General features: G+C 48.3%; 1 protein-coding gene across 1 annotated transcript in view; it reads left to right on the top strand.

Annotated features, from left to right (window-relative positions):
- Positions 1-25,324, top strand: part of EFCAB3 (EF-hand calcium binding domain 3) — a 110,078-nt gene that overhangs the window by 79,570 nt on the left and 5,184 nt on the right. Inside the window, exons 33-43 of the mRNA XM_025196857.1 lie at positions 1,798-1,902; positions 2,454-2,528; positions 3,387-3,491; positions 4,015-4,086; positions 12,091-12,193; positions 13,793-13,866; positions 14,394-14,537; positions 18,223-18,294; positions 18,976-19,102; positions 19,331-19,542; positions 24,834-25,018. Of these exons, the coding sequence (XP_025052642.1) occupies positions 1,798-1,902; positions 2,454-2,528; positions 3,387-3,491; positions 4,015-4,086; positions 12,091-12,193; positions 13,793-13,866; positions 14,394-14,537; positions 18,223-18,294; positions 18,976-19,102; positions 19,331-19,542; positions 24,834-25,018 (1,274 nt within the window). The remainder of the gene's footprint in view (positions 1-1,797; positions 1,903-2,453; positions 2,529-3,386; positions 3,492-4,014; positions 4,087-12,090; positions 12,194-13,792; positions 13,867-14,393; positions 14,538-18,222; positions 18,295-18,975; positions 19,103-19,330; positions 19,543-24,833; positions 25,019-25,324) is intronic.

Genomic DNA, 25,324 nt, shown 5'->3' on the forward strand with positions numbered 1-25,324 from the left:
CCTGAGGGACTGAGGACAATGGAGGGAGCAGCGGCCAGGACTTGGGGCAGAGAGCTGGTGCCCCAAGGCCCCATTGCAGTGTGCTGGATGTGTCCGGTGTCCCAGGGGCTAGGGGTTGCAGTCAGTCTCCACTCCACTGCAGAGAAGCAGCAGCGACCAGGAGCACAGGCAGCATCCTTATCCAAAGCAGGGAGCTGATCTAGTGAGTTGAGGAAACCCCTTCCCTTCCCTGGGGAAGCAGGACAGCAGCAGGCAAGGCACTGGGATCCTGAAGAACAGCAGAGTGCCAGGACAAGGGTCCCCGGGAGCTCGGGATGCAGGCCGGCACTTGAAGCAGGATTGGCGAGCCACAAGGCGTGTGGGGTGCCTGGCCAGTCATCTGGAGCAGGGGTTTAGAGCAGCACCCTCTGCCACTGACTGCCCCAGAGGGGACTCAGTCCTGTCCCTTATTCTGCAGCTGATTGTCATCGGATGGAGTCCCTGAGCTTTGTGCTTGGGTCATGCCGATTGCTGCAGGAGCCTACTCTGTTGCTTGTTGCTTGCCTTTTTGGTTGCCACAGAGGGTCACCCTTCAGCCTCTTTGAGGGGTTGGGGTTTGGTACAATTTGATAGCTGCAGACCAGAAGAGCTTACACTTGCAGTCTGTCGCTTATTGGGAAGCCTGTTGGAGTTGCTGGGAGCGAGCACCTTGCTTCCTTGCTGTAGCATCTCAGCAGTGGCTGAAAGCTGCCAGTTACCCTACCCGTGGTTCTTGAGTCAAAGGTTGACTAATGCATTCTGGTTTGTTTTGTGATCCTGGTTATGCCATTTAAGTTCACTTGTAAATAACCTTTCCTTTTATTCTTGTTTTGTAAATAAAGTGTAAATAGTTAAATCAGTTAAGTGTTAGACCTTCTTGGGACCACGGGCTGCTCTGTGGGGAGCAGGGGCCGGCTGGAAAGTAAATTGGTGCTGGCCGGAAGCCCTGCCCCACTCTCACCACACCATCCCTGATATTGGGCAGGGGTGGCAACTATTGGGCTGCCACCCAGGTTACACTTACATTTAGGTGCCACTGCACCTACTGGCACTTGGAAAAGATAGAGTGGCTGGGAGCAGTGCCTCCTGGGATGCTGGAGAATCACTCCTAACTGATTATGGGCCTGTGGAGCAGTCACACGTGACTGCAACACAAACTGCCCAAAAAACAGTTAGAGATAATCCTTGATGAAAGAGGATTATCTTTAAACTATTCAGAGGGCCCTTAGCATGTGGTTTCCTGCTGTCATGTGTAGACACTCCTGCTTTAAGAGCCCTTAATGCATCTTTAAGTTACTGTGTAACAATACCCTGTGAGGGTGGTTAGGCATTGGAACAAGCTGCCTAGAGAAGTTGTGGGATCTCCATCCTTGGAAAGTTTAAAAAGCAGGTCAGACAAATGGTTGGCTGGGATAATCCTTCCTTGAGCAGGGGGGTTGGGCTAGATGACCTAATGAGGTCCCTTCCAGCCCTGCTTTCCTATGATCCTAGGGCTGACTCTAGGATCATAGAGTGGAGCAATATAGGAGTGTCTGAAAGAAACTAAATGGCCTTCGACCAACAATTTAGACTAGATGACCTAATGGTCCCTGCTGGCCTGAAACTTGACTAAACTCTGTGAAGTGGCAATTAAGATACAAGTGGTTCAAGGAGGGGGTTTAGGGAAGGGGGTTGTAAACTCTGTGCACATGTCACACCCCAAGCCCCTTGCTCCATCTTCACTCTCCTCTTACCTGGGAAAATCTCCCCACTGACTAATGCCTTCCCCACCTGACCTAGGAGATAAGGTCGGCATCCAGCACCTGGACTCCATCCTGAGCAGCATGGGGATCTATGTGACCAATGAGGAGCTGCAGGAGGCCCTGAAACATACACCAGTTGATGGTTGGTGTTTCCAGTCCTCTCTCTGTTGGTAAAGTGGGAGTGGTGATTGAAAACAGCATTGAAATTCCTGCTTATGCTTGTGTTTTATGCTTGTCAGATGACAGTCAGGTATAAGAGACAATTGATCCATTTTAAATAACATCATAGGCTTGGCTTCTGCTATCATCTAAACCGGCGTAAACTTGGCATAACAGCACTGATGCCTGGACTAAATAACTAATTATATTTTACTTAACGTTTCTTGGTAGTGCAGGGGTGGTGGTGGGGAAATCTTTAAATGGTCTGAAAATATATTTGCACTCATAACAAAAGCAACATACAGTGACTTCAATTCACCCCATTTTAAAGGGAAGCAGGCTCTGGCCCTTTGAATTTCATGTTCTCCACACTGACACCTTTCAAGGATGCGATGGCTGCATCATTTAGAAAGAACATCTCCTTCCCCGGCAACTCTGCTTAGCTTTAGCACTGAGCTTAGTTCCTCTCCCCCTCTCTGTCCATTAGTCTGTCTATCATTTCCCTGACTTTGGCTGTGCTTTGCCTTACAACAAATGGAAAGGTGAATTTGAGTGAACTGATGAAGGGATTGAGGGATGTCCAGAAATTGCCACCTGTTGAAGGAGAGCGTGAGTATAACACAGACTGATGGGAGATCCTTAGCGCACTGAATGAGCCAGGAGTCCTCTGGAAGCAACAGTGTGGTTTTATATAATTAAAGCTCTCGGGTACTAAAGCTGCACAAAGAGAAAGAAGGAAGGATCTTTAATTTTGGCATCTTTAATTTCATATTTCCTAGCTCTAACTCTCTGACTTTGAAAGCCCTGGTCCTGCAAGAATGCACATGCTTCACTTCACTCATAGGCATTCTCCTTGAAGTCATTAGGGTAAAGTTAAGCACATGCCTTAATGTTTTCAGCACTTGGGCTTTCATGCCATTCTTGTCCCCAGAGGCTTTTGTATGTAACAATATTTCTTCTGACTAATAAACTTTGAAGGATACAAATCTGGAGAAGTTGGGCTAAGAGAGAACCATTAATTAAGGATGCAAGGGTTTCTTCAGAATAGAACACAGGAATCAGTTCACAATCATATAGAATCAAGACAGCAGGCTTCTGTTCTCCTCCTTGCTGCAGTCCACATATATGGTGACTTTAAACCAATTACCTTATCCCTCTCTCCCTCAGTTTCCCCTGTTATAAAACCAGGCTAATACTGCCCGGCCTCATAGGGGGCATGGAAGTTTTATTTTACTTGTGTGTTTGAAGTGCTTCCAGATCTTCAGGTTAGTTTGACTACAGAAAGACATAGTGTCTTTAATATTCTTGTTTTCATTTTTCTCTCCGTGTTCCAAGAGCTCCTTTGCATCCTGGCTGCACCTGGGGGATTATTGCCTTGCTTGGTTGTTTAGAATGATACTTAAACATATAAATGGAAAAAGAAAATTAAAACCGTAATGGTTTCCAATACAGTGCTTCTTTCAATAGAGGACAGGGTCGATGTCAGTAACCTAGACACCATCCTGGCCAGCATGGGGATCCATCTAACCAGTGAGGAGATACAGAAGGAACTGAAGCACATCACTGTGGACGGTGAGCCTTTCCACTGCCCTTATGACTGTCTTCATTGGGGAAACCCAAGGTTTGTCAGAGCCCCAGGGTGTGAGACCAGGTGAACAGGAAAGGTACGTGCTGCCAACATGGGTGTGGGGAGGAGCAGTGTAGTGAGGGAGCTTCTCCCTGCTGTTACTGCCTGGGCATATCTAAAATCCTGACTGTAATCTGTTTACTTCACCTCAGCTCATCTTCCTCTGTAGACTCAAAGGCTGCTCTCATTTGCAGCCAGTTGCTTATATATTCTTGGTAGCAACTAGAAATTACCAAAACCTAAAGACTCCTTCCAATTGCCACCTCCCCTCCCCTCCTTCAAAACAGGAATCTGTGCTGTGGAGTCAGCACTGAACTATTGCCCCTACTGGCCTCTTCCTTTGTGCACAAGGGATTCTAGCTTTGTGACACCAGAGCAACAGAACCCAGCGGTCTAACTCCAGCAGCTGCTGCCCCTGCTTCACGCCTGTTCCTAGCCCTTGCCTCCAACTGGTGCTTTCCCTTGCAGGAGATGGCAAAATCAGCTTGAGCACATTTATGAACAGCATGATGAGTACACAGAGACCATCCCAAATCGAAAGTATGTGAGAACAAAGACTCTCTGCAGCCATTGTATATGATGTGCCCCACCCTCCCCCCGCCCCACCCCGGGTGCTCTCAGGAAGGTGGAGATGCACGTTTTTTGTCCTTTACTTGCTAAGAACAGGTCTGTTATCCCCAGCTGGTCCCCTACAATGTGTTTTGGTCCAGAACTGGCATTTAGTTGCCTCTGTGGCTAATGGAACATGGGACATAGCAGTGGAAGGAACTTCCCATTCATCAAGGCCAGTGTCCTGCTGTCATAGGCACCATGGCTGAGAATCCCTTTTACAAACTAATCGAACAATGTCTTAAAAACTGATTTTTTTTTTGTTTCTATTACTTCCACTGGGTGGCTATTCCAGAACCTGATTAACACTTACACACTGTCTTCTGATTTCCAGCTTAAATTTATTCATGACCAGTTTATACTCACTGTTCTTTGTACTAACATTGTTTTTTAGGTTAAATAGCTCTTCTTCCCTGGTGTACACCCCCCACACACTTCATTTAAGCACCCCAGTGAAACGGACTGATTTTCCAAAGTGCTCAGCACTCAGAAACTCCCCTTAAGTTCATCAGGAGCTGCTGTTTGTTCAGAGGTTTTAAAAACCATGCCACTGATTTTAGGTACTTCTATATGGACTGTGGTCATATAACTTTAAGTCACTACTTCTGTGGGCAGCAGCTCCACTTTTCAATAGTTTTGTAATTTAGGAAGTCCTCAAAATTACATTGTAGGCATTTAGGTGCCTACCTACATCTTGGTTTCTCTCTGCTTCCCCATCAGTGAAATGGAGAGAATAGCACTGCCCTAACATTATGAGGATGACTACACTAAAAATTGTGAAGTTCTCCAATAATTTAGCAGTGGGGGGCAAAGTAAGTACATCACAGAGATAAGCCTAAAAGGAAACTAGTTTATAAGTTCTAGCTTTGGTCAAGACATTAGTGTTTTGCATCAGCATCCTTGAGAGGAGGATTTGCAGCTTTTGTAATGTTGCTGCTTGAATGGCAGGCATTAGATAACAATTACATATCAAAGGTGTTATGCCAGAAAGTCTAAATAGTCCTTATCATTTCCCTTTCTGGGGTGCTGATTAGGGGAATAGGGAAGGTGTAGAGGTCAAACCCCAACATTTCCTTTCTACTTAAGAAGACAGAGTCAATATCTGTAACCTGGACTCCATTCTGGCTGACATGGGGATCTACTTAACCAGTGAGGAGATGCAGGAAGCCCTGAATTTTATGACTACTGATAGTGAGTGTCTCCCTGGTCTCCCTCTGCTCTTCAGTTTTCATAGTCTTGTTCTTCCCAGCCACTGCTATGTGTTCCATTTTAGCTGAGGGGAACATGAATTTGAGTGAATTCATTCAAGGAGTGAGACCAACTCAGACCCGGTCCTCAGTAAAAGGTGAGCAAGAGCTTTACTGGGAACATAAGAACCTAAGATGAGAAGGGGCCTCCTAGGCTATCAAGTCCAGTACCCTGCATTTACAGGTAGTCATATACCCAAGAAATCCCCAAAACGATTGTGTGACCCTCACACACAGCAACAAGGCACAAGAACACCAAAAACACCCCATAACATGCCATAGGTTGCAGGGGAGACAAGGGCAGTGCTAATGCCCTGGCACTGCATTGGCAAGGAAGTAGTTTGTTAATACATGCTCAAAAGAGACTAAGAAAAGGACTGTGTCCTGTGCTATAGAGAAAAACAAACCCCCATTCAGTCTCTTTCAATCTGACCTAGGGGATAAATTCCTTCCTGACCCCATTAGATTCATAGATGTTAGGGTCAGAAGGGACCTCAATAGATCATCGAGTCCGACCCCCTGCATAGGCAGGAAAGAGTCCATTCCAGACTTTGGCCACTCTAACTGTGAAGAAGTTCTTCCTAATGTCTAATCTAAATCTGCTCTCTACTAGCTTATGGCCATTACTTCTTGTAACCCCCAGGGGTGCCTTGGTGAGTAAAGCCTCACCAATTCCCTTCTGTGCCCCCACGATGAACTTATAGGCAGCCACAAGGTCGCCTCTCAACCTTCTCTTCCGGAGGCTGAAAAGGTCCAGGTTCTCTAGTCTCTCTTCGTAGGGCTTGGTCTGCAGGCCCTTAACCATATGAGCAGCCCTTCTCTGGACCCTCTCCAGGTTATCCACATCCCTCTTGAAGTGTGGCGCCCAAAACTGCACGCAGTACTCCAACTGCGGTCTGACCAGCACCCAATAGAGGGGAAGTATCACCTCCTTGGATCTGTTCATCATGCATCTGCTGATGCACAATAAAGTGCCATTAGCTTTTCTGATGACTTCGTCACACTGACGACTCATGTTCATCTTGGAGTCCACTAGGACTCCAAGATCCCTTTCCGCTTCCATGCCACCAAGCAGGTCATTTCCTAGGCTGTAGGTATGCTGGACATTTTTCCTCCCTAGGTGCAGCACTTTGCATTTCTCCTTGTTGAAGAAATTCAGTCTGTTCGTCTGTCAGCTGATGCCAGATCTTCATCTAATGTAAATCAACATAAATGTATTAGCTTCCATGGGGCATTGCCAATTTATAGCAGCTAAAGATGGTCCCTCTTTCTCAACCTTGTTCTTAACCTATCTGTTATAGGTATGTACCTGAAATAGACTATCTGACACATGGCCCTCATCACTGTTGTCTCTGGAAGTAGATAGATAATGCCACATGCCACGCTGATAAAAGGTGTCTCCAGTATGGGTATATACAGCACCATGCATATAATTTTATATAGTTTTTGTAACGTACACAGCATTGGTACATTTAATTTTGCTTGATTATTAAGAGGAAAAGATGGACATCAATGACCTGGACTCTATTCTAGCCAACAAGGGGATCCATGTAACTAATAAGTTGCTGCAGGAGGTCCAGTGGCATTCTACAGTTAACGGTGAGTGTTGGGCATATCACAAGGTAGTGTGCAGAGCATGGCATATATGTTTCTATGGCCCAAACATTGTTGCCAGTGCATCTGCTCAAAAACATCAGACACTACACCTGTGACTAAAGGGCATTTGATCCATTTGAAAAATAATCCTGAGATGCAATGACTGATATCCTTTAATAGAGTCAATGGACTGTAAGGGACCTGTAAGATCATCAAGTCTGGTCCCCTGCCATAGGCAGGAGATTAAAAAGCTCAAACTAGCTCAATGAGGTGCTTATCCAGCCTCCTCTTGAATACCTCCAAGGATGGTGACCGTACCACAGCTGCTAGGAGTGTGTTCCAGGTTCTAGTTACCCTTATGGAGAAGTTCTTCCTTCTGTCCAGCCTAAATCTTTCCTCTGTTAGTTTGTAACAATTGGTCCACATCCTTCCAAGGGCTGCCTTCCTGAAGAGTTGCTCCCCCAGATCTTGGTGTTCCCCCCTGACATATTTGTAGGCGGCTATCAAGTCTCCTCACAGCCTCCTCTTACCCAGCCTGAACAAGCCCAGCTCCCGCAGTCTCTCCTCATAGGGCCCATCCTCCAGGCCCCCAATCATGCAGGTGGCCATTCTCTCCACCCTCTCAAGTTTGTCCACATCCTTCTTGAAGTGCAGTGCCCAAAACTGGGCACAGTACTCCAGTTGTGCCTCACCAACACTGAGTAGAGAGGGAAAAGCAACTCCTTGCATCTGTTGGTAACACATCGACTGATGCACACCAGAGTTCAATTCGCTCTGCTGGTGGCTTCATCGCACTGTTGGCTCATATTCATCTTCTGGTTGATTGTGACCTCCAGGGCCCATTCAGATGTAGTGTTAGCCAGTGGGCTGCCACCTATCCAATAGTTAAGGTGAAGGTTCTTCCTACCCAGATGAAAGACCTGGCAATTTTCCCTGTTGAACCTCATCTGACTCTGATCAGCCCACAGAACCAATCTGTCTAGGTCGTCCTGGATCCTTGCCCTATCCTCTGGTGTGCCCACATTTCTCCACCACTTAGTATTGTCCACAAACTTAATCACAGAGCAAGGGTTTTCAACCTAGTAAGTGTCCAAGCACTGATCCTTGTGGAACACCAGTGGAGATAGTCCTCTAGGATGAGGCCGTCCCATCGATTACAACTCTAGGACCAGCCTCTAAGCCAGTTATCCACCCACTGTAGGCTGGTCCAGGCCATTACCCTCCAGTTTTATTGTCATGGGAGACAGAATCAAAGGCCTTACTGAAATCTAAGTAAATGATGTCTACCTCATGACCCTTGTCCAGCTGGTTAGTTACCTTGTTGTAAAAGGACACCAGGTTTGTCAGGCATGATCTACCCTCCACAAAGCCATGCTGGTTGTTTCTTAATACCCTGTCAGTTACAAGCTTGTGATTGATGGCCTCTTTAACAATTTTCTCAAAAGTTTTTCCAAGGACCGAAGTCAAACTAACCGGTCTGTAGTTTGCAGGGTCATCCCTCCTCCCTTTCTTAAAGATGGGCACCACATTGGCCCTCTTCCAGTCATCCAGGACCACCCTGAGTTCCATGACTTTTCGAATATCTTCACCAAAGGCCCTGCTATGAGTTCAGCCAGTTCTTTCAGGACTCTTGGATGTAGGTCATCTGGCCCAGTAGACTTGAAAACATCCAATTGTTCTAAGAGGGACCCTCACCTGTTCAGGACTGATTTGATGTTGTCTGCAGGCTTCTCCATGTTCTCTGGGCCCCTGAATGGGTGCACAGCTCCTATTAGCCTTCTGGAATACCGATGTAAAGTATTCATTTAGGAATTCTGCCTTTTCATGGGGGTCAACTGTGAGCTATCCCTCCATATTCAGTAGGAGTCCCACAGTGGAACTCAATTTTTTTCTTGCTCCCCATGTACCTGTAGAAGGACTTTTTGATCTCCTTTATTTCAGATGCCAGCTTGATCTCCATGCCTGGCTTGGCTTTCCGTATCTCATACCTGCAGACCCTGATAAATATAAGTGAACTCTTCTCTGGTTGCTGAACCTTTTTCAAAAGTTCTCTAATGTTGCTGTTGAGCCAAGCAGGTCTCTTGGCTTCTTTCCCACTCCTTGATCATGTGGGAATGACCTCTTTTTGGGCAGTGAGAATTGCTCCCTTTAAAAGCCACCATCTCTCCTGAACTCCCAAATCATCCAGTCACTGGTCGCAGGGGGCCTAACCTCCTGGGTTTGTCAAACTCTGCCCTTCTGAAATCTAGGACTTTTGTTCATCCTGGCCTTCTGGTGGATGATGAGCCTAATCAGATCATGATCACTGTCACCCAGAGTGCCTCCAATCCTCAGGTCCCCTCCCATGTCCTCTCCTTTGGTAAGCACTAAGTCCAGAGTGGCTTTACCCCTAGTCAGTCCTTCGACAACCTGTGACAGGAACAGGTCACTGATAGCTGCCAAGAAATTGGCTGACTTGCTGGAGCCAGCCGAATGGTTCTCCCCACAGATGTCAGGGTAGTTGAAGTTACCCATGACAATCAGGTCTTTAGTTCTGGCTACCTGGAAAATGCCTGATCATTCTCCTGTTCTTGGGAATGAGGTCTGTAGTATTCTCCCACCATCAGGTCTTCCTCTCCTGAACTGCCTTGTATCTTGACCCAGAGGGTCTCGAAGGACCTCTCCCCACTATCAAACCTGACCTGCAGGGAGAGGTAATACTCTTCATGTAGAGGGCCACCCCTTCTACCTTCTTCCTAACTGAATCCTTCCTGTAAAGCCTATAGTCCTCGATATCCACTGCCCAATCGTATATCTCATCCCACCAGGTCTCCATCAGCCCAATGATGTCAAATTCCTCATCTGCCAGGAGAGCCAGTTCCTCCTGTTTGTTGCCCATGCTTCTGGTATTCCCATAACGGCACCTAAGTTCCCCTCTGTTCGCCTCAGTTTTTCTGGCACTGTGTGTGTATCTTAGGGTGTTGGTGCTCACGTGGGTGTCCACTACGTTGATGCCCTCTCACAAGTCATTATGGGAAGAGGATTCATGTACAGCAGTGGATTCATGTGTAACAGTGGAACCTCTCCCGTCTTCCTCAGACATGCCTAGTTTAAAGCCCTCCTAAGCAAGTCGGCAATTCTCATAGAAAAGAGCTTCCTCCCTCTGCCTGTGAGGTGAATACCATCTCTTGAATACCATTGCTCTGCATGTCAAGGTCAAGGAATCCAAAGCCTATGCAGTGACACCATCTGCAAAGTCTTTGGTTGACCTCTTCAATGCACTCCTCCCTTCATAGGCCTCAGCCCCTGAGTGGAAGGATTGAGGAGAAGACCACTTGTGCTCCTAGTTCCTTGAGCTTGCCCCCACGGTCTTGTAGTCACCCATGATTCCCCCAGAGCTGTTTCTTCTCATATTGTTGGTGCCCACATCGACAAAGAGCATGGGGTAGTGGTCCATATGATGGACCAGCTTAGGGATCCTTTCCGTAACACCTTGGATCCTGGCTCCTGAAAGGCTGCAGACCTCTCAAGCAAGAGGGTCTGGATGACAAATGGCTCCTGTGCCCCACAGGAGGGAGTCTCCCATGACAATCACCCTTAGTTGCTTCCTTAGTGGGGGCAGCTGCTCCCATCCTGTTTGCAGTGCAGATGACACAGATGCCCCATCCATTCATGTTGTGAGGGCTTCATAGCTATTGTGCAGGGCTATTGATGGAGCGACTGATGCGCCTCATGGCTTCGGGCCTGAAGTGACCAACTTACACCCACTGTTGGTTGGGTCATCTTGCACAAGCCCGTTCTTCTGCCTGGTTTCCATAGTGTCCTTCTCTGGGTGTAGGGCCTGGCAATACACGTTGATTTCCACCTCGTGTTCCCTGATAAACTTGTACCCTGCTCACCTCCCCCTGAAGCTCCCGGCCCTCCAGAGTCTCCACCAGCAAGCATATCCCACAACTTGGGGTGCCAGTGCCCCAGCTCTCAGTCTCCAGCAGATATGCCAGGCAGACCTTGCAGCCTGGAGTCAAGGATTCTGTTTGTGTGGAGGCTGGGACCATAGTCTCTGTCTGGGTAAAGACCTCCGTGGTACCACGGGTGGGTGGTCCATCCAGACCTGGAAGCCCAGGGGTGTGGCACATAATCATTACCATGTCTGCAGGGCAGACCTGAGTCACATGGCCTCCTAGATGGTTGCTTAGGTAGTAGACCAGGTGGGTGTGTGGGATTATCCCTTCTGTATTCAAGAGCCCTTAATCCTTCTGATGGTTGTATCTATCAAAGGTCCTGCATTGTCTTTGCCCTGTGATCCCGGCTCCAGCTTCACCCACCCATCCCACTCACAGATGCTACTCCCTGCCTGCCTGCAGCCCCATCCCATCTGCCCAGCTGAATGCACCCTACCTGCATGGGTCCCAAGCCAGTTTCTATGGTGACCCCTCACCCACCTGCCTGCTCTGTCTGGCACTCCCAGAAATGGTCATGAGGCTGACAAGCCCAAGCTGGATAGGATCAATTCTCTCTCCCCCCGCCTTTCCCTCTGCACTGGATCAGCACCATCTCCTTGCTGAACTGGGTCAGGTCAGCACCCTCCCCTTGGAACAGCTCACCAAAACACCCTAAGTGGCTCTCCAGCCCAAATAATTGCCCTGCCCTGGGTTAGGACCATACTCAAGCCAGCTGGGGCAGTGCCCAGGCCATTACTTTGGCTACATCATGGCAGGCTGGACTTCTTATCATGAGGGTCAGTAAGAGCTGAATCTGGTCACAGCTCTGGAGCACCAGGAGCACCCTGAGGGTTGCTGGTCCTGGAGGATCCTTGTGCTCCTAGTTGCAAGTCAAATGAAGGTGTCAATCCAGGAGGTGAGGCAGCCAGAAAATAACAGGGGGACTATCTGGGGCTGTCTCTGTTACTGGGCTGCCTCCACCATAGTGGTACACAAGGCCAGCTACAAGAACAGAACCTCCTAATGGAGACCTGGCATCTGGCAGCAGAAAAGACCTCACCTTCCTAGCGCATACCCTCTTCCCAAAAAATAGACGCTTACTTGCTTGTTTGTATGTATTTACTTACCAACAGAGCATTTTTAACCCACTGCACATTTGTCTTTCATGCCAGAGAAACCTGGGCCAAACTTTGACCAGACCCCCAAAACAGATATGACGTTGAAATCCCTGCCAAAGAAAATGATGCTGAAACCCCTGCCAAAAAAGATACGTGGGTATGGAGTCAGACATTCACTTTTGATTTTGGAAATGCAGCCACATGCCTGCAGTGGCCCAGCTGGGGGCATCCTAAAGCACACATCCCTGCTCCACTGGAGCAGACAGCTTGGGACAAAGCTAGGCCACCCACCCTGTGGGGGGAATTTACAGGGGAGATGCAAAGCATCTTGGGATGCTTGGGGACAGTGAGTTAACTTGAATCTGAAGGGGATCTGGGGCAAAAGTTCAATAAACTGATTTAATCTAAATCAGTTAAGTCTGATACTACATCCATCCAGGCTCATCTTAAACCAGTTTTGGCCATTTTGAAAGCAGTTTATGTGTACTGAACTTCTGTTGTTACAGATTTGAACAGGTTTCCAGTCACTTACACTGGTTTATGTGCAATTTCTGTCCCTAGCCTAAGGGTTAATACCATGTGTAGCATGTACTGCTCAGTTTTGCCTGCAAAAGGGCTGGTGAGCAGGGGCATGGGGAGGGACTGCAAGTCTGCTCCATGCTAGCCACACTCACTGGCTCTCTAGCTGCAGTATAGGCTGGGAAGAAGGAGAAAGGCCCTCCACACCACTTGGATCACTTCCTCTGCCCCTGGATCGCCCCCTGATCAGCTCCTCCATCCCTGGATTGCCACTCTGCCACCACAATCAACCCAAAGATGGCAATAGTGGTGGTTGCAGCTCAGGTTTCCCCTCCCTGCCTGCTCCTGGGCTCCTTGCTGCTCACACCTCCCCTGTGTACCTGGATCCAGCCCCCAGAGCTCTGCAGCTATCCAGCAGCTCCTCACCTCTCCTGCCCCACTTCAGCTGCAGGATCTACTAGGACTGGATCTGGGTGTGGAGGAGCAATGCAGTCTGCAGGAAATCTGGGAGCAGGCAGGGAAGGGGACCCTTCCTCCCCACCAATGCCTCTGGCACACTCAGGCTGCTCAGGGCAGCAGGATGGCAAACCAGGGGTGGAAGGTCAAACTGGAGGATGGTAGGGGTGATTGGGGCGGCAAAACAGGAATATGGGTGGCAGAATAGGGAATTAAGGTGGTCAGGTTGCGATCTGGGGCCAAAAGGGGTCACAGCCCAGCAGCAACTCCCCTCCCCCTGTTCCCCTTCCTCTTCCCCTTTCTGCTCCTGCCCCACCCCCCCAACCCCTTCACCCTCCCTCTCCACTCACCTGCTGCTTCCAGCTGTCAATCTCATAGAGTCCTGGATGATATCTAGTCCACCTGGGAGTAATGCCTCTTGGGATACTGGAGGACTCTGCAGATTGGCAGTTTTCTCTCAGGTGAAAATCCAGAAGCTAGGTAGCACAGCTCAAAGATAATCTTTGCCAGAACTGGTGTAACTTTAAGACACGCAGCCACTTAGCACTTGTTAACAAGCCTTAGTGCACTATCTTCAAGTTTTAAGTGTCCTTAACATGGTCTAATTGTTACATGTAATCTTGTTCTTAGACCATATCAGCACAGCTAAGACAAGAGTTTGCATTCTGCTTTTTATCCTCCCCTAAATTCTTGATCCATCAGTGGGAGCTGTGTATCCGTGGGCCAATGTCAGTTTGCAGCTTTTAATTGTCCATCTTCCTTTTTTACTGTCACGTGGCAGAGAATTATCAGCCATCCTCCTAGACAGGAGTAAGTGCAAAGCAGCAAAGAATATGACCAGGAACCAACTAGAAGGTAATTTTACCTAGTTATCACCTCCTGTGTAAGGTTTGTTCTTTAGCCTGTGAGATAACTATGACATTTTCTATCATGGCAGTACTTCATGGTCTCAACATGCTTGTTCATGCAAGAAGTGAAAGATCATCCCTACTCCAAGGATCTTACAATTCACAGAAACCAGAAAGAGAAAGAAAATATCATTATCCCCATTTACAAATAGGACCTGAGTCACAGAGGGAATAAGGGAGTTTCCTGGGGTTACACAGGACACACCTGTGGTACAACCAGAATTGAACCAAGACCACCTGATCCCTGAGCCTTAAACTTAGGGTTGCACTTTCCTTCCTCAGATTCATAATTCTAACATGAAAGTGAATGACCCTAGCAGCTAGAAGTGGCCTGGAACTACTGTTAACAGTAGTTAATAGTCATTCCAGGCCACTTCTAGTTGTTAGGGTCAACTGCTTCAAAAAAAAGCATAGGCCATGAAGCCCTTTAGCCTTATCTGTTGATCTTATGGTGCTTTAACTGCCCGCCTACAGCATTCTACGATGCCTACAATTTCTTCACAAAGGACTCAGATGGCAACATTGACCTACATGGGCTGGAGATGACTACAAAGAAGCTGGGGCTGAATTTAACTGAACAAGAAGCCTATGACGAGCTAGCATATGCTGATATGGACAGTAAGTGTACATGATATTAACTTGTTCCACAGTGGAAAAATTGTTGTCTCAATCTCCCAGCATATACACAGTGGGTGCATCTACATGTGCTATTAACTCAACTAGGCTTACTGCACAGTAAAAATACTGTGCAGTAAACCTACGTGCTCCTTCCTGGAAGCAGATTTGCAGATCTGCAGCAGCCAGAGGGAGTTCCAGACTCCCCCTGACTGCTAGCCTGGGGGTTGGCAGGGAGTGTGGGGACAGTCCCCCTGCGCAGAAAGCCAGGAGAGCTCTGCTGGCTGCAGCAGCAGCTGTCTCCTGGCTGCCAGCACATCAGGAGAGGGCCTGATGTGCACGGTGCTGGGAGGCAGCTGTCGTGCTCTCCCACTCTGTGCATATGGGGACAAGCCCTGTGCCTAGCGGGACTTTCCCATGCAGCTTGGGAACTGTCCCATTCTGGGGCAGGTCCCAGCCAGCTCTGGGCTGGACAGGGCATTCTCCTCAGGCAGGCAGCTCTCAGCCCCAGCTCCACAATGTTAGCCAGGGCTGGGAGATTCCTTCCTGCCCACTGCAGCTGCCTGCTTCTGAGGTGGGCTCCAATCAGAGAGCCTGGCAGCAGGCATTTCCTGGCCCAAGCTCCACAATGGCAGCCAGGGCTGAGATTGCTGCCTGCCACCGGTAGCTGCCTGCTGCTGTGGCAGGCTCCAGTTACATAGCCCAGCCGGGACAATGTCCTCCCACCCTGGCAGCAGGCAGCTCCCAGCCCTGGTTTGGGGCAGGGGGACATTGTCCCAGCTGGGCTCTTGAGATTGGAGCCCATCCCAGCAGCACGCAACTGCTGGGGGAAGGGAGCAATGTCCCAGTTCCAGCTCTGATCATGGAGCCAGGGTCGGGGAACATTGTCCCAGCCAGGCTCCACAAATGGAGCCCACCCTGGCAGCTGCTGCGGGGAGGGGATTATTCTCCCACCCCCTGCTGCCTGAGCTGACTGGGAGCAATAACTGTGCATTAGCTACTGTGTGGTAAATATACTACCTGTTTTCACAGGTAGTAGAAAACTGCACAGTAGACTAATCCCAGAGTTTTCAACCTTTTTTAATAAGTGTACCCCCAGCAGCTGGACACAGAGCGGAGGGGGGGAGGTGGTGCGCAGTTGAACATGGAGATGGGTGGGTGGTGCATAGCCAGATGCAGAGCAGCAGCAGTGCAGGGTGGTGGCGATGGTGCAAGCTTCCCTGCGCGGCCCCCCACCCCTCCCTCCCCACCGTGTCTGGCCAACCAGGTGGCACCTGTACAGCCCATAGAGGGACGCTGCAGCCCTCATCCCGCCACTCCCCCAGCCCTACTCCTGGAAGGCGGTGGCATGAGGTGGTGGGTGGTGACGCTCTGTCCCTGCCCACCCACATGTACCCCCTAGGGCCTTCCCAAGTACCCCCAGGGGTACATGTACCCCTGGTTGACAACCCCTGGACTAATCTACTGCGCAGTTTAGCTCCTATGCAGTTAGCTAGTGATGCTTTACTGTGCAATAGATTAGTCTACTGCACTGTAAAGTATCTTGTGTAGATACACCCAGGCTAGGCTAAAAATCAGTATCATCTGTCCTACTGCAGAAGTGCCTAGAGATCTCATTCACAAGGGTTCAATACTGGAGCGCAGGGCTCATACCTATACATACCAGGAGAGAGTCCTCTGGAGCTGATAATCTAAATAGGCAAGACAGAGTAGTGGAAGGAATGATTATTTTTAACTGGGAAAGAGAAATCAAGTGACATGCCAAAAAGCTTTAAATCAAGTCTGAAATAAAGCTGAAATCAGAGTCCCTGATTAGTGCCTTAACACTAAGATCATCTATCTTTGTGCACCTTGTGACAGAATATGACAGTTCAGAGCAAGGAGAGAGAAACTGTATTAACACTGCTATATCATGTCTCTAGTGGGTTATGGAATAGAGAAAATCCCACACAATTTACTGATTCGTTTTGATGCACTGGCTGGGGGAGTAGTTAGCTGATTGCACGATTTCACAATGATTACACACTTAATTTATACAACACAATTTTATTTTAAAACTCTTTGCTACGTATATAACACTGCTTAGCTTTAAGAAACACCACAAACATTAAAAACACAATAATTACATATATCAGAAACAATGCTCCGAATGCACTTCCTTCCCAAACAATGCTATAAGAATTAGTGTTACAAAAACAACTACAATTACAACTAAAAGTTAAATTTGAATCAATACTGTTATTTTTCATAATATACTTACAATCCTAGAATTCCGAGAAGCCAAATACCAAAATATGGTTTCATTCCTCAGTAGTACGATTTAATGGGTTGGCCTCAGTAGTACGGTTCAATAGGCTGGCCTCAGCAATACGATTCAATGAGCTGGGCTCACCAGTGATAGGACTACGTCCCCTTCCTTCAGTCCCTTTCGGGTGCTCCGCGGCTTCAGCGTGAACTAAGAGATTCGTGTTCACGGAGAGGCTTGATTAGGCGATCAATCTAATCCGACCTTATACTTGCGATTCTTCCTTCGTTGTTCTGCAAGTGAAGTCACCTCCAAATTGGGACAGTAAGTTACAGGTTTTTATTGAGTGAGCTGCCGTCATTGGGCTCCTCCTACTCAATTCATCATAACTCCCAAATTTGGGCTCGGATCTTACTCAACAGAAATTACCTTTGTTGAGCATTTTTAAATTATTCTTGGGGAGACTTCCATATCACTGTAAATACTCTTTTCTTAGCAATTTGGTTAAAAGGCCTTAGGCTTTGATGTCTCGGAATTTAGGATATTTACTTTCTTTGTAAAAAATTTCTAAAGGTACAATTTAGATTAAGGTTTTAGGCGAAGTCAGGACATTTCGCACATAGCTCCAAAACAATGAACTAGATAAGGAGATAGATCCTATCTTCTTCCTGAAACTGGCTAATGGGCAACCTTTACAAACATTCAAACTATTTCATTCAATATGACATATCAAAAGTGAGATCTCATGTCTGCCAGAGGCAGGAGCTTAGTTAAGGAGACCACAGTCCACTCCCTTGCAAAGACAGTCTTCCTGCTCATGTTAAAGGGATCCTCTTTCAGCCAGCCATAAGTGACAACTTCTAGTTCTGATATAACACTTATTATCAGTAGATCTCAAAGCACTTTATCAAGGAGGTCCACATCACAGAGATAAGTCCCTCTGAACTCTCTCTAGGCCACTACAGTGTAATAACTCTTTCTCACTCATACAGATGGGCTCCTCCTCACCTTTGTCAATACAGCAAGTGGCTTGAAGCCACAATTCAGCACCAAATGCAATGTTCTTGGGTTGATCAAAATTTCAAACTGGGATTCATTAGGGATTTATTCCCTTGTAATTAGCCCCCCTCCCCCTGCCCCTTTCTGTGATTCTTTCTTCCACACCCCAACCTTCAAGCCCTGAGGACACTGAGGTCAGAGGCAGGCTGGCTACACACTAGTGCTGGCACTAATAATGGACTCCTCTGAGCAGTGCAAACAGGGGATTTGACTTGAGAACTATGTTGGCCACACGTCTGTAACCAACGGATTGGGGGAAATTGTGCACTTATGCTTAGCATGGATCTTATGAACAAACCCCTCTCCAGTGTCAGTGAAAGGATGTTTTCCCCATTCCCAGGCTGAAAGGCGTGCTGTTAATAGGATATATTGTTTACATTGCAGGGGATGGGAAGGTGAACTTCTTGGACTTCCTGACCATTATTAGTGACACCAAGCGCTTCATCCAGGCTGTAGGTGAGCGAGACAGACCCTGCAAAGTTAATGAAACTGGCCATCAGCTTCCTGCCTATGCTAGCTCAGGACAAGAAATCATGGAACAATTTTAAATTAACAGAACATCAGTGTCTGGGGTTCCCTGAAAAATGTGCACATGGACAACTCCCCTGGGTAGGAACAGCTATACAGATTTTCCAAGTCTTCATCAGTCCAGCTCAGGGGAGGAGGAAGCTGCTACACTCCTGCCTATGAACCCAAAGGCACAGAGAAAAGAGGAGGCCCTAATACCACTCCTATGACTGCTAGGTTGAGTAGGAGGAAGCACAATGAAGAGGCAGTATGACCAAAATTGAGATCATCAGGATGCATGTGATTAATTAGGGCTGGGCTCAGTATACAAAATACCAGGGGCCAAATCCTGCCAATTCCAAGGCAGGATGCGGAAATAATGGAAGACAATGCTTCCTTGGGAGATGGGAAAGCACAGTGAGAAGTATCCTTTTCTAAAAACACAGCTAGCATTCACAGCAGTGCTTCCAGCTGGGGATATATGCCCCTGCACCACACTCTGCTCAGACAAAACCATTCTGGAGGTCACTGGTGATATTAGAGCTGGCTTAGATGCTTACTGCCTGGAATCAAAGGTAGGAGCTGGCCCGGTAGACTGAATGCTCTGACCCTTATGCTTCTCCCACACAGCTCCTGATAAAGGCAGTCTGGACAGCTTCAATTTAGTTGATGCCACAGGAATCTTGATGTTTGAAGTCCTGTCAAAGCTGATGGAAAAGTCAGCTTTGTCCAGGAGGACCATGCTTGAGATTGTCAAGTGAGTGGGTAAACGTTCCCTCAAGATCTGGAGAGAGGGTCATTTCTAGTGTCATAGGCATATCTGTGCCCCATACAGCTCTGTCCACCTGTCAGCCTTTCTGGAAACAGAAAAAGGATACCTGCTCTATTTTTCCCTCCTTTGTTGGACATCTTTTATGGAGTAAGGTGGAAATGAGACTCCTCAAAGGCACTGCTGTCTTGTCTGGTAACATCTTTTCTTTTCTAGTTACTACAGAAACAAGTTCCTGGACTGCACTAGCAAGAAAGCTTGGATGGTCATGGACAGCTTTATATGTCATGATAAAAGGCTCCACAAACTCAAAAAACACCAGGCTCATCAAAAAGGTGCTGCATCCCCCGCATGTGCCTTTACAAAGGTTGCCCACATTCCCGTCATGAACAACAAGCAGCTGGAAAGCTGTGTTGAAACCCTCAGAGGTAAGGACTGCTCAAAGCTCAGTCACTTTTGTTATGTACCTGAACGAGGCTTTGCTGGCAATGCCAAAGAGGCAAGGTCCAATCTCACAGCTATTCAAATAGTGAAGTAAAGGTGAAGTCTTCTTCCCCTGCCTGACTCAAGTCTACTGACTGGTGTGGCCATGCTAACCTTTTCCTCTCCAGTTTCTCCATGTACCCATCTCACTGTTTGCCTGTGCTCTGGGGCACTAATCACTGATCAGGGAAACTAATTGTGCCCTCCAGCCATGACCCCAGCAATACTTATGCCTTGCATGTGTTATTCAGTACTTGTTCATAACCTAGCTCACAGTTTCTGCCGCTCGGGCTCTGTCCAGTCTGTCTAGGCTTCAGACCCCTCAGCTTTAGCCCACATTTCTCTGGTTGTAGTCTTTAGCCCTTGCCCACTAGTTTTGGTCTGGCTTTCTGGCCTCGGCCTATCCCTCTCCCAGCCCCTGACCCTCACAGGGTTAACCATTTCAGCAGGCTCTGGGGCACTCTGCTGTACTGCCTCCAAACCACCCATTTTCAACCACTCTGGTCAAACTGATTCTTAACGAAAATATAACCCTATTAAATAAAAATAAGCAAAATAACCAAAATTTTAACTCTTCCAGGCACACACACTTAACAAGAGGGAGGCTCCCTTGCCTCTCCTGCACAGTGACTCCCTTCTGCCTTGGGACAAGCCTATATATTGGCCAGCTTGTCCCCCATCAGTCAGCTGACCCCTGCTGCTCAGCCTTAGACCAAGGGTTTCCATTATTTCAGCTAGAGCCTTATCACTCTCAGCCAATTCTACAAGCATTGGTCTATGGTCCTGAGTTAGTTGCTTGTCATTAAGCAGTCTTGATACTGGTTGCAGTTCACTTCTGGTCAGGAGTGCAGCCTCCATGAAGCTCACTGCCTGGCAGTCTGTTCTTCCCAAAAGCTGGCAGCTCTGCTGCCCAAGCAGCTGCTCTGCCAGGACTGCCTACTACTGTAAGTACTACACTTTTCCTGCCCTTGCAGTCTACAGACCAAAGATTCCTTTCCAGTTAGTCTTGGGGATCTGAGCTCCTGGTCCCTTTTTGGTGCTTCCTTCTCCTTTTTTGAGTCGCTACCTCTCTGGGCCACAGAACTCCTATTCTTAAAGGGGCCTCAGATTTTGCTTACCCTTCAGCCCTTTTACAGTAATAGGACCTGGGTCCCTTGTTACAGGGAGGTCTTTCCTTAAACTCCAGCAGGCTGTGAATGAAGCCCCTGGTTAGCAAAAAATTTTCACAGCTAGCAGTTGGTAAACCCACTCAAAGTATCTACCTGTACCCAAAATAGCCACTGTTAACACTCACATATCAAGATGTGTGAATAATAGGAGGGAGCATAAACATATATTTCAAGTGCAGGACACTGGATTCTTTTCCAGGTTGTGCCACAGACTCACTGTGATCTCAGGTATGTCATTTCAGCCCAAATTTTCAGAACCAACTACTGAATTGGATTTCCCAACTCCAGACGACTTATCTAGTCAGGATCTGCATCAGAAACAGGGTTGGGGCACTCTAAGCTCCACCAACATGGAGCACTACCATTGCTAGGTTTGCCTCTTCTTTAAACTGGGTGAAAAATAAATGGCAGTCTCCCCAAAATACCATTCATTGGCTGTGCCAAACAGAAAACTATATCAAGCAAGAAAGCCAAGGTGCTAAAGAGTGATAACAGTTTGCATAAGTGTATAGTATTGCCATGTACCAGTCCAAGACCCGACTCTATTAGACCATTCTGTTCTTCCAGGCTTGAGTCAGACCTAGACCTGAAGTGCAGGGAACCAGATTTCTTCACACTGCTATGCAGGTGTCTGGGCAGGGCAGCAATGAACGTATATAGCTGGGGGTGGGGTTTCTGAAAAGTCACAATAAGATGTTTTGAGAAGAGGCTGCACAAACAGTCCAGTGAGCTCTATGAGAACCAGTGACCTTGTAATGTCAGTTGGGTCCAATCTGCATAGGTTAATCCAGCCGTTTTGAAATGGCACCATTGATAATGCCACTTTCAATCCAGAGTGTAGGGTCTGCAGTCGTGCTGTTTGTGCCCATGTCCTGTATATTAACACAAATGTTTGAATGGGGTTAAAGGGAGCAACCACCTTACTAGCTAGACTGGGTCCAAGTCAAACTAACAGTTATGAACTGCCAGACTTGAACATGAGGCAGTGTTCTGCACTACCATGTAGCAAAAAATCATTTTAATCTAAGGGATGGCACTATCACTCCATTAAGGTCTACAGCAGTAATTCTCCACCAGGGTGCCACTGTAGCCTCGGGTGCTGCAAGATAGGAAAAGTGTCAATATAGGAAGCTATAGTGTCAAAAACATTCTCAAGTTGTTTGCCCCTCAAGAATTGCTCTATTACTGTTCCATAGTCAAAAAACAAGCAATAGATAAGAGCTAGATTTTCCGAGGGGTGCCTCAAGTCTTACCAGGGGTGACTTGAGTTTATAACGGTTGAGAACTGCCACTCTAAAGCAGGGCTTCCCGACTTCAAAGTGGCTGTGGACTGCTGGCCTCCCAGCCATGCCACACAAGCTGCACACCCCCAGGGCTATATGTCACACAGGTCCCACGCTGTGCCACATGAGTCTCCCTGACTACCACCACCACCTTGTATTGGGCCTGACATGTCACATAAGCCTCAACTCCCCCATCACACCACAAGCACCCAAAGCACCACATGAGCAAAAGCTCTGAAACATCACTTGAGCCTCTGCCATGCCCATGGCCCCGATGCATGGACATGCCACACCATGTGGGCCCCCTGCGTGCGCAGATGTGATGTGCGCTGCAGTCTTGCCACGTGGCTCTCACCTGCTGCATGGCAAGTGACTCCCACTTGACCATGGTGGTGCAGATGCCAAATGCGGTCCCCAGCAGCTCTCTGACCATGGGCTCCTGCAGCCCCATGGGCCACACCACCCTGCTCTGCCCTACTTCCAAGATTGAGGGGAGTTCAGGGACTCCAGCATCAATGCAGGATCGCAAAGGGGAGCAGTGCCTGGACCAGGAGCCCAGGGGCTGCAACTTAATCCCTTGGGGTGGGTATACCCATTTGCAGGGCCGTGCAGTTCGTGGCACCACAAACCCCTTTATGGTGCCTGTAACAGGGGGCCTTCTCGGGGCCACTTTCCCTGTGGCCTGCCCACTTGTTTCTGGGCTAACCGCCCACCTTCTTGCCTGCCACACCTTGTTGGAATTAATTCATAGATGTTAATAAGTGGGAGGCTGCCTATTTCCTGCACCGATGCCAGGGAGTGGTATCTGTGGCTCCATTCTTCCCCTACACCGCAGCCTAAGCCTAGCAGATGGCATCCAGATGTTATCATAATCACCGCCCCCCCCGGGCCCCAGAATCCTCCTGATTGACCCCCACCTGGATTCCTCCCCTCAGGCGGCCTCATCCGCCTTCATCCTGGGCAGCATAGCTCCCTGAACTGCTTCCCCTTCCCCGGGACCTTCGGCTACTAGCCCTGGCCCACCTCCAGGCCAGCTGAAACCCCAGGCGCACAGCTCTTGGGTGTTTCTCGCGGTGGCCCCCCGCCCTTCTGGTCCTGGCCCCAGCATGGGCCAGTCAGGGGAAGTCCAGACAGGCCTCAGTCTATGGCCTCTTCTCTCTCTGGGGGTCCACCCTCCAGGCCCTACGAAGGGGTAACCCACCCAGTTGTGGGGGCTAGGGGTTAAGGCACCACAACCCACCTTTCACCAGGGTGGTAACTGGCCTGGCATTTCCTGGGAGCTCCTGCGCCACTGGGAGCCCCACCAGGCCACCCACTCCCAGCAGGGTGCAGTTTTAAGTCATGCCCAGGACCAGGAAACTCCTGACCATCCCCTACAGCTCCTCCCTTACCTCCAGTTGATCCCAGCAGCCCTCTGGCCAGGCAGTGCTGTTGCCTGCCCTCCAGCAGCAAAATGCCCATATGGGCAGCCCCAGATCCAAAATGGCCGCCCTCAGCAGGCGCCTGGCAGCTGCCAGCTCCAGGCCCTTAAAGTGGCAGGCACCCGCAGTGCCCTGCCACAGTGCCACAAGCCATACATGGGGAACATGAAAACATGTACCATGCTGCAAACTTGCAATGTGGTGGCAAAATTTGCTACTGAGAAATCCCAGTAGCAAAAAACCCACCAGAATAAGAAGTGGTACAATGCATGCAAAACAAGTGTGTGCCAGAACAAATGGAGACCAGGCCACCCAGAGCAATGTTCTGGCTGTTGGCCAAGCCTCCATGCTGCCCCTGCTGCTCCAGCACACCACCAGGTAAGACTGTTGAGGCCAGCACAGGTACTGAACCCAGCCTCCCCAGCCCCTATCCAGGACAATTTGCTGCACGCCAAAACTCACATGCAGAGGCATGCGATGGGGCACAAAGCAGCAGCACAAATTTGTGCTACCACTATTTGTGCCTCTACAAGCGCACACTCCTGCACATAGGGACCCGCTCTTGGGGACAGTATGCATCCCACAGGCTGCTAGTTGGAGAGCCCTGCCCTGGTCTAAAACAATCAGATTAGCCAAGCCAGCCTTAAATAATGTTTAGCTCCTCTTTGTGGCAAATCAAAGTACAGCAGCTCACAGGCTACAAAAGACTATCTGTTTTTAGTTCTTATAACAACTCATTGATTAAGACATTTTCAGAAGCATTCTCTAATTTGTGGTGCCTCCATTTATGGATTCCTAACTTTAGACATAGGGAGGCCTGATTATTTAGGGAAGCTAAGAATCCCCAACTTGCTTTGGCTTCAGAGGGAATAGTAGGGGTTCAAATGCATCTGAAAATTAGGCCCTGAGGTCTCTAAAGTTGTGCGCCCCAACTCAGATACTACTGACCCGACTGCCTGAGCCTGGATGACCTATTAGCCTGGCCTGCTGAGGGCAGGCCATTTTTTTGTAGCCAACAGCACACAAGTGACATAGCTACAATTACATCTAGCCATCTTTGACTCATTAGCCCAAATGACTACATAACTGTGTACAGCTGGGTTGGCATAGGGCTGCCTTTAGCAAAAAGCTTGAACCAACATCTCTAGTACCATTGCAAGCTGGCTTGTCTGCTCTGCCAGTACACACTTCTGTCTTAAGGAGAGCAAGGTACAAAGAGAGGAGGAAGGTGAGTAGTAGGGATCTCAGGACTTGCACAGTCCAGAGTTGGTTGGACTGGTCATAAAGTAAGAAGAGCTAAGAGCTAAACAGCAGACGGCAGTGCTCAATTACTAACACCCAGTCTTTTTCTTCCTTTTGTTAGCATGTACTTCCACTTCAAACAGCCCTTATGCACAAGTACCCATCTTCCCATTGCTTCCCAATCGAGATGGTGTGACAAAGACCAGGCCAAAAAAAGACTTGCAGAAGCTGGAGATGCAGAGGAGGAAAAAAAGGATGCCATCCTTTGAGAACCACTTCTTTCATAAAAGAAACTGGGTGCATGAGGTGAGCAGAAGCAGTTTAACTATGGAATGACCTTTGAGGCACAAAAATAAGTCTGAATCCTCGTGGCACAGATACATTCCCACTGAAATCTGTGCAGTCAACATGCCTGGCATGCAACTGGCATGTAGGCACCTGAGACCTATTGCAAGGTGATATGGAAGGTGGTGTAACTTAGATTCTGTTAGGCTCAGACGATCAGATTTTCAAAGGAGCCTTACACTTCTTCGAAAATCCTAGCCACATTCTTTTAGACATCCCTACTCATATCTAAAGGTCTACCTTATCTAGGGAGCTGGAAGCTCATGT

The sequence above is a fragment of the Alligator sinensis genome, unplaced genomic scaffold (assembly GCF_000455745.1).
Source record: "Alligator sinensis unplaced genomic scaffold, ASM45574v1 scaffold444_1, whole genome shotgun sequence".
Classification (NCBI taxonomy): domain Eukaryota; kingdom Metazoa; phylum Chordata; order Crocodylia; family Alligatoridae; genus Alligator; species Alligator sinensis.